The 10,088-nt window shown below is 35.6% G+C and overlaps 1 protein-coding gene across 1 annotated transcript in view; it reads left to right on the top strand.

Moving 5' to 3' along the window:
- fam184ab (family with sequence similarity 184 member Ab) overlaps positions 1–10,088 on the top strand; it is a 151,859-nt gene that overhangs the window by 123,586 nt on the left and 18,185 nt on the right. The window contains exons 19-21 of the mRNA XM_016230859.1: positions 3,435–3,619; positions 4,475–4,529; positions 4,590–4,774. Of these exons, the coding sequence (XP_016086345.1) occupies positions 3,435–3,619; positions 4,475–4,529; positions 4,590–4,774 (425 nt within the window). The remainder of the gene's footprint in view (positions 1–3,434; positions 3,620–4,474; positions 4,530–4,589; positions 4,775–10,088) is intronic.

Raw genomic sequence — 10,088 nt, 5'->3', positions numbered from 1 at the left:
TATATATATATATAGTTCATAGACATTTAAATTGCCTGATTTCATTTTCAATGAGTTTTACTTACTTATATAAAAATATACAAAATATATAACATATAAAATATACAAAAAATTTACACAAATATTTATTGCTAATGTAAATATTTAAATATAGTGACCTAAATTACTTATGTATATATATATATAGTGTGTATATACTGTATATATAGACCACGAATAGTCGAAGATTCGATGCTTCGGTAGGAGGAGCCTGATTCGACTGTGAGATTGGCAGTCGAATCAGGCTCCTCCTACCGAAGCATCGCGGAGTGTTATGATCATTCCATTTTGGCTATATGGGGGTGCTCAAATGTCTGATTTCACAGAGAACTACTGGTTTTCTCCCAATAAGTTAATATACAGCCAGTGGTGTACCGCACATCTTAGAGGCCCCCCGCAAAGAACGAGATGGGGCCCCTCCCACCAGCAGTGATGTCATGTACTAAAATGTATTGTGCACCTGCTCCAATTATACTACTGAGTCCGTCTCCTCCATTTACATAACTGATTTATCAATAATGAAAGTGGTGAATCATCATTGCATTGATGAATTTCATGTAGACTAATGGCCAGGGCTGCGTTTCCCGATAACGGTGTCTCTTAGCGTGCTACGGAGACTCTAAAGGTACACCTTAACTAGGGGTATACCTTTCCTAGGTGTGTTCCCCAAACTATACCTTAGGACAGTGATCCTCAAATCTGGCTCGCGAGATCCACTTTTCCTGCAGAGTTTAGCTCTAACCCTAATCAAACACACCTGAGTTTGCTAATCAATGTCTTCTGGATCATTAGAAAATCACAGGTATAGTTGTTTGATTAGGGTTGGAGCTAATTTTGTCTTTATAGTAGGGAAATTAGTTTGGCTGTAATGCTCAAACAGCTTGCAAAATAGGAAAACCAACATGACAAAGAATTGTGATAAAATCGTGAAATTTCTAAAAAACGTGATATTTTTGCTATATCGCCCACCCCTAGCTGAGGGGGAACAAACCCATACACTCCCAATGTCTGCCTTGACTCTTGGTAATGTATTTTGCCCCGCCCCCAAAACATATGATTCAACTATCAGTCGAATATCGGCAAGATTCGAAAATGGAGAAATTCTTCTACAAAGAATGGAGAGATCTGTAATTTTCATCGGAGGGCTTCTTAAAGACAAACTAACAGGTCTGTGAGAGCTAGAATTCTTGCTGGTTGGTAGGTGATCAAATACTTATTTCATGCAATAAAATGGAAATTAATTATTTAAAAATCATACAATGTGATTTTCTGGATTTTTTTTTTTTTTATTCTGTCTCTCACAGTTGAGGTGTACCTACGATGAAAATTACAGATCTCTCCATTCTTTGTAAGTGGGAAAACTTGAAAAATCAGCAGTGTATCAAATACTTATTTGCCCCACTGTATATTCACTTTATGGTTATGGTTACTTTATGGTTCTTCTTTGCATTTTATTCTATAACTATGTTGTTTTAATACTGTAATATTGATTAGTCTTTGACTAAAAAAAATAATAATAAATATAATAAACTAATGTATATATAGATATCAAAATGGACTGCTCTAAAGAATGATATCATTGCTGCAGGACACATGGGCAGAGTGGGAGAAACAGATTGGCACTGATTCAAAGTTTTATTTTCTTAGAAGTGAGCATGCTGTTTTTATGTTTCATTCTCAAGATGAACCATCTGTCGTGATTTGGAGTTATTAACAAATGCTCTTTCAGGGTAATTCACGGTTGTCTACAATGGCTGTGATATTTTTGTAATTATTTAAGTGAGTATACATTAGAAATACACAAATTTGTTTTTAATGCAAATATTTGCTATTTATTACTTTTTCTGCTGACATTGGCATCCTTTATCACTTAATATAGGAAGCCCCTCTGGGCCACAGGTTTTCTTTGCCACACACTGATACCGTTATTGAGCTATTTGTTGTGTGAAATGATATTTACAGACATTCAGAGTTGGATGAGCAAATTGTAATTTGATTAAGCAAGGGCCATTAACTGCATAAAACTGGAAACGGGCTCGGCTATATTTTCCAGGAGGATTTCTACTTCTTCCTCTGCATGAGGCATTTAAAAGTCAAAGTGTCAGTGGAGTGGAAAATTGCCCTTGAGACAAGCGTTGTCTAATTAATCTAACCAGGGCTGTACTGGAGTCTGACGTATACAGTTGTGTATATAATTGTTACAGTAGAGAACAGCCTGTGTGGCAATTTCTGTGAATACAATACATTGTGGTGTCCCATTACTTTTTTTAGAGGCATGAATGTGATGGGGTTTTTTTTTGGAGTGAGAACTATTATATATGTTTGATAAAGTGTTACCTAACAGAATGTTAACATACCCTGAGAGCTTAAATGCATCAAATGTCTTAAATTGATTTTTTAAACCATTAAAATTGATTTGAACTTGTCCCACCTCAGAGGTCCTGACCTTCTCGACTGTATCCAACAACTAAAATATATAATTATCACTATGCTATTTAATTTCTGTGTTTTTAACTATTCATTTTAAAGAGTCAGACTCTAATTTGTACCCCTTTGTGATTTGGGTATTGTGTGTTGTGCTGTATATTAAAAGAGTGTCTCTGTTTTAATGGATGCCATATCATAGAAAACATATTCAGTTTTCAGTAACATCAGGGTCCTTGTTAGTCATTTTGCATGCAGACAGTTTGGCCAATCATAACAGATGTCATTTTGAAAATCCTTAACAGTAACAAAACAGCCTGTTTAATTTTAAAAGTCAGAGAGAGGGTGCAAAATGGTCATGTGGAACTAAACTACAAACATGGGCCCTCTCTGAAAAAAATCCTCTCAGAATTTGTATTTATTTATTTAATACTGGTATTTTTGTTATGTACAGTGTTTTATTCAAAGGCATACATTTTCTCAGTGCTCTGAGATGTATTTCTGCAAGGAAAGTTTCCCCGCCTCATTTCAAAACCAATTTATTTCTAGTACATCGCCAGAAACATTGTATTTTTTGCTTTATATTATTAAAGTTGTTCCCCAGTAACTTCAGACATGGACTCAAGGCCCATTAGCTCCTGATGTCCCTCAAGAGATGAAACTCTAGTGCTAAAAATAATGCTGTAGGTCTGCTGGCTGCTCCCAACCTTTATTTATTCATAACTAAACTATTCATATATTTGAAGGTGTAGTTGATAAGCAAGGCGAGCCAGAGGGATGTGCCATCAATGTTAGGTCCCAACATAGTCTCAAAGTGCAATGTGAAAATAGCATCTGTGGGAACTCCATGTGTCTGAATTCAGATGTTTCAGGAAGAGCCACACACAATCCACGCTCTTGCATAACACGCGGCATTCTCAAGTAAGGTCAGTCTGCCATTTTTCGTGACCTTGCATTCTCATGTGTTGCAGGAACACGAGCTTCTGAGTCGCATCTCAGATCTGCAGGAGGAGGTCAGTCGCAGGAAGAAGCACATTGCCAATCTGGACCACGAGATTCACACCCTGAACGAGAACATCAGCACTTTGACCAAGGAGCTGGAACTCAAGGGCAAAGAGGTTTTGAAGATCCGTAGCGAGGCCAATCAGCAGATCAGGTGAGTCTTGGATTGGAGACTGTGATGATTTCTTGGATTTAGACAGTGTAACAAAGTATTTTTATTTTTCCTCATTTTTAAAATACTATATGGTATATATATATATATATATATATATATATATATATATATATATATAAAAATGCTTTTTTATAGAGAGTGTGTATATAGAAAACATACTCAGATTTCAGTAACATCATGGTTATTGTTAGTCATTTTGCATGCAGAAAGGTTAGCCAATGATAACAGATGTCATTTGCATTATAAAATCCTTAACAGTAACAAAACAGCCTGTTTAATTTTAAAAGTCAGAGAGAGGGTGGAAAATGGTCATGTGGAACTAAACTACAAACATGGGCCCTCTCTGAAAAAAATCCTCTCAGAATTTGTATTTATTTATTTAATACTGGTATTTTTGTTATGTACAGTGTTTTATTCAAAGGCATACATTTTCTCAGTGCTCTGAGATGTATTTCTGCAAGGAAAGTTTCCCCGCCTCATTTCAAAACCAATTTATTTCTAGTACATCGCCAGAAACATTGTATTTTTTGCTTTATATTATTAAAGTTGTTCCCCAGTAACTTCAGACATGGACTCAAGGCCCATTAGCTCCTGATGTCCCTCAAGAGATGAAACTCTAGTGCTAAAACCTCCATGCCAAAAATAATGCTGTAGATCTGCTGGCTGCTGCCAATCGTTATTTATTCATAACTAAACTATTCATATATTTGAAGATGTAGTGTATAAGCAAGGCAAACCAGATGGATGTGCCCATCAATATTAGATCCCAACATAGTCTCAAAGTGCAATGTGAAAAGAGCATCTGTGGGAACTCCATGTGTCTGAATGTTTCAGGAAGAGCCTTCGCATCACACAATCCACGCTCTTACGTAACACATGGCATTCTCAAGTAAGGTCAGTCTGGCATTTAGTGTGACCTCGGTTTACCCTGCGTTCTCGTGTGTTGCAGGAACGTGAGCTTCTGAGTCGCATCTCAGATCTGCAGGAGGAGGTCAGTCGCAGGAAGAAGCACATTGCCGATCTGGACCATGAGATTCACACCCTGAACGAGAACATCAGCACTTTGACCAAGGAGCTGGAACTCAAGGGCAAAGAGGTTTTGAAGATCCGTAGCGAGGCCAATCAGCAGATCAGGTGAGTCTTGGATTGGAGACTGTGATGATTTCTTGGATTTAGACAGTGTAACAAAGTATTTTTATTTTTCCTCATTTTTAAAATACTATATGGTATATATATATATATATATATATATATATATATATAAAAAGTTTGCTTATTTACAGCGTGATTATGGTTAACTAAAACTGAAAGTAAAATTAAAACCATAAAAAAAAATTTCATTACTTCAAATATCAATAAACGTTAACTGAAATAAAATAGAATAAAAAATATTTTTATTTCAGCTAGCTTCCAATGCAGCATTTCTCATTTTAATTTAGTTTAACTACCAAAATAACAAAAACTAAAACTGAAATAAAAACGAATCTACTAAAAATGACAAAAGCACACAACAAAATGACTAACACTTTAACTAAATGAAAAATATAAAAATAAAAACTGAAAATATGAATAAAATATAATAAAAACTGTAATAGTATCTCGATTATACTAAAATAACACTGCTTATATGCAGATCAATACATATTAAATGTCTGCACTTATCTTTCTTATTAGTGCTGGTTAGTCTGACTAGTGCTGGCTAGATTAAATCATAAACATGATCGATTAATACGTTTTACTTTTAATCATAGGGTGAGCCAACTCCAGGGTAAGGCTAAAAGCAACCAAATCTATTAACTACAAACATCATAAACCTGTCTTTTGCGGCAAGAACCTGACACGGGTGTCATTTAGGCTAATAAAATATGTTTAATGGGACTGAATTTGTACTTAATGTGATTACAATTTAATTAAAACATTAGAAATTCATAATTATATAACGTTTCCTTCCCACGGTTATTCAAACAGCGAATAAATGATGTAGAGTAATGACATTATCACTAACTTTGATCTATGGCACTCTCAAAAAAACAAAACTATCGTTATAATCACTGAAGCTGTCTACATTGCGAAAGGAATCTCTTACTTACATTGTAGCTACATCTGCGCTTTGTTGTGTATGATGAGAGAATTTGCGGGATTCAGTCATCGAACGTGCGCGCATTCAACAAAGCTGATGAGTTTCAGCGATGACTCATCTGAACGTCTCTGATTGGCCATTGCATTCCTAAGCTCAACAGAATCGTGTGTGATTGGTTATAATGCACAACACTGTAAAAACGCCTAAAATGAAATGCAGTGCAACATGAGCAAATCTTAATTTAATGCACAGTTGACACTTTCTATTCATTTACACTTTGTTTGCAACAGACGTAATAGATTTAATCTGTTTGTGCAGGGGCATTTTTGACTAATTTAGTGGCATTTTTGCCTTCCCCAGCCTTACACACGCTCCACCTATGCTTTTAATACTTAAGTGCATTTAAAATCAAGCACTTCTGTACTTTTACTGGAGTAATATTGTATTTTGTACTTTATTTGTGTACTTCATCCACCACTGTATTTAGGAAACAGTGTGTAAACTCATTGCAAAATGAGAAAATTTCATCTCACGTCTGCATGCATGAGGTTGCATGAGAACGTTTGCAATCCTTAAACAACCTCTAATGTGACATTCTCTTCTGCTTTTATGTGACAGGAGTCATTGGTGATGATGAAAGAGATGGAAATTCAATTATTTTCAAGCAGAATGGGGTTGCAAGTGAAAAGAAATAAAGAACAAAAGAAAAGTGCACCATGTTCTTGCCTAGAAAGTCCTATAAGGATTTGTCTGTCATTTTGCCCACAGTTCTCTTGTTGCTGTCTGGCTTTTTGGACAGTGTTGTTTGTCTTTTGTAGTAGATTAAAGAAAAGAAAACAGACTTTTAAAAAGAGAAATTAATTGGATTAGAAAACCTGAACTCACGGCCATTATATCTTTTATTCAGTGGTTGATATTAATATTTCACCCTTGTATTAATAAGTAAAAAAAACTGTTTCATTATACATAGAGGCTGTTTTGAGATAATGTGATTGTTTAGTAACACACATCATAATGCAAGACGGGTGCTGATCTCATTTCACTTTCAATTATGTAGCATTGACATATTTAGGTCCTGAGATAAAAGTGGCAAATACATTGCAGTGCCGTTCCCCAGGGACGTTATCATTTACCGAGAGGAGATCCTGCTTTATTGCTCTTTATGTGAACCCATCACATTGTGTGGCTAAATTGTAGAGAATGTGTTTCGGATAAAAGTCAAATCGCATAGAAATTGCAGTATGGAAAATAAGCATGTCCTAACTAAAAATCAATAGTATGTAGCTGGAAGTGTGTTGTCTTTTGAAAATGACACCACTCACGTAACACAATGATTTGTGAATGTTATTTACTCAGACTGATACATTTGTATCAGAGCAAATAAACAGACACTGAGCTGGATGAATGTTTCATGTAACAGAGTAATCAAAAGAAGTGCTCGCTGCACTAATAGATCACAACAGTGACCGCACACTTTTGTAGCGGCCTTGCTTACATTTTTCTTATTAATTTTCTCCATAGAGACTTCAAAAAATTATTTAAAGGGGTCCTATTATGCTCTTTTACAAAGTCTTGATTTTGTTTTGGGGGTGTACTAGAACATGCTCTCATGCTTGGTGGTTCAAAAAATGCATTATTTTTCACATAATTTACATTATTAAAATACCTTTCTTTCCATCCTGGCACAAACGGCTCGATTAGTGATTTGGCGCTTTGATGAAGGTCCACCTTCCGAAAAACAAAATGTGTTGTGATTGGTTAGCTGTCCCTGTGCGTTGTGATTGGCGAACAGCTTAGACGGAGTTTCAGTACTGCAACGCCCCTTGCTCCGTCTTTCAACAAAAGCTTTTGGGCGAATCCGGCAGGCACTGCACTCCATGTTGTGGAAGCTGTTCTCAGTAAAATGCGCAGCACACAATAGCAAATTGGGGTTATAATGCTCAGGAACAGAGTTAAAAAATAAATTGCAACCACTGTTTCCTGACATCATCCGCTTTCGGTAGCCCAAACAAAGATGTTTGGGCACGGAGGTGAAAACAGCGTTTCAGGCGGTCGCACACCCGGACGAGAAGCGCAGCTTCGTGTCACGCCACGTCTTTAAAATTCGAATACATTATTTTCTATGAGTGTAGGCACACCGGCGGCGCCGTACGGCATCTGTCCGCGGCACCCAGATACGTCGTGTTGTACTTGTAAGAATTGTTCTAGACATGCCGAAAATTTGAAGCTACAGCACAGCAGCTCTTCCTCTTCTCTCTCTGCCAAACTCTGCAGCAGCACTTCTTCTTCGTCGTCTCGTCTGATGCACTCACTCAACCAAGCGTTCCAACCACAACCTCGCCCCTCCCCACCCCCCAGCCATTCGAATTTCTGTAGGCAGGAATTCTTTGTAATGATATTCCAATGAGCCGCTTTGTGATATCACAAAGCCCGGAAAACAAACGCTGTAGTCCAAACGAGTCGTTTGTAGTAGTTCTTGAAAAGGGATTTTTTAAAAAACAAAATATCTCTGGCTAGAGTAAATCATAAACATGATCGATTAATACATTTTACTTTTAATCATAGGGTGAACCAACTCCAGGGTAAGGCTAAAAGCAACCAAATCTATTAACTACAAACATCATAAACCTGTCTTTTGCGGCAAGAACCAGACACGGGTGTCATGTAGGCTAATAAAATATGTTTAATGGGACTGAATTTGTATTTATTGTGATTACAATTTAATTAAAACATTAGAAATTCATAATTTTATAACGTTTCCTTCCCACGGTTATTCAAACAGCGAATAAATGATGTAGAGTAATGACATTATCACTAACTTTGATCTATGGCACTCTCAAAAAAAACAAAACTATCGTTATAATCACTGAAGCTGTCTACATTGCGAAAGGAATCTCTTACTTACATTGTAGCTACATCTGCGCTTTGTTGTGTATGATGAGAGAATTTGCGGGATTCAGTCATCGAACGTGCGCGCATTCAACAAAGCTGATGAGTTTCAGCGATGACTCATCTGAACGTCTCTGATTGGCCATTGCATTCCTAAGCTCAACAGAATCGTGTGTGATTGGTTATAATGCACAACACTGTAAAAACGCCTAAAATGAAATGCAGTGCAACATGAGCAAATCTTAATTTAATGCACAGTCGACACTTTCTATTCATTTACACTTTGTTAGCAACAGACGTAATAGATTTAATTTGTTTGTGCAGGGGAATTTTTGTCTAATTTAGTGGCATTTTTGCCTTCCCCAGCCTTACACACGCTCCACCTATGCTTTTAATACTTAAGTGCATTTAAAATCAAGTATTTCTGTACTTTTACTGGAGTAATATTTTGGAGTGAACTTTGAGATTTGTAACTTTCTAGATCTTTTTTATGCCCAAACGTACACACTACAACTGACTAAAATTAAAAAAGTGAAAAAGCATAATAGGACACCTTTAATATAGAGCTCTGAGCCATTATTCAAAGTAACCAGCTCTGAGCTGAATGACAATATTACAACCTTTGAAAAAAATTAAATGTTTGAAAATAGGATAAAAGACAGTGTACTTCATTTGAGTATTACACTAAAAAATATATTTTCTCAAACTAGTCCTCCAAACAAAATACATTTGCCTAGCTTTGTTTTCAGAGAACATATCTTAAATGTAATTTTCTTACCCAACTGACAAATAGCATTTTTTTTTGTAAGCATAAATGTAACAGAGTTGAGTGAGATTTTTTTTCACTTAAAACAAGAAGAAAGAATGGGTATATGTATGGGCTAAGAAAAATAAACTAAATTTAAGATTTTTTAATTTTAACTTTTACATTTTTAAATACTTTTATTCAGCAATGACACATTAAATTTATCAAAAGTGAGTTATAATGTTAAATGCAAATAAATGCTGTTGTTTGGAACTTTCTGTTTATCAAATCATCCTGAAAAAATGTGTCATGCTTTCCACAAAAATATGGTTTTTAACATTTATAATAATAAGAAATGTTTGAGCATCAGCATATTAGAATGATTTCTGAAGGATCATGTGACACTGAAGACTGGAAATTCAGCTGTGCATCACAGGAATAAGTTACATTTTATATTATATTGAAATTGGAAACAGTCATTTTAAATAGTAATATTTAAAAATATTACTGTTTTACTGTATTTTCAATAAAATAAATGCAGTCTTGGTGAGCAAGCAAAACTTCTTTTAAAAACATTAAAACCATCTTTTGAATGGTGGTGCAGATAAATAATAATAATATTTATTTGTAATTTTATTTATTTGCATGTATTCATCCAGTGAACCATTATGAATCTGAATCTAATCTGAAGTGTGTGTGTTTGTGTGTGTGTTTGTGTGTGTGTGTGTGTGTGT

This window comes from Sinocyclocheilus grahami, unplaced genomic scaffold (genome assembly GCF_001515645.1).
Source record: "Sinocyclocheilus grahami isolate Dianchi unplaced genomic scaffold, SAMN03320097.WGS_v1.1 scaffold378.1, whole genome shotgun sequence".
In the NCBI taxonomy this organism is placed as follows: Eukaryota; Metazoa; Chordata; class Actinopteri; order Cypriniformes; family Cyprinidae; genus Sinocyclocheilus; species Sinocyclocheilus grahami.
This window is presented reverse-complemented; position numbering and strand designations above follow the sequence as displayed.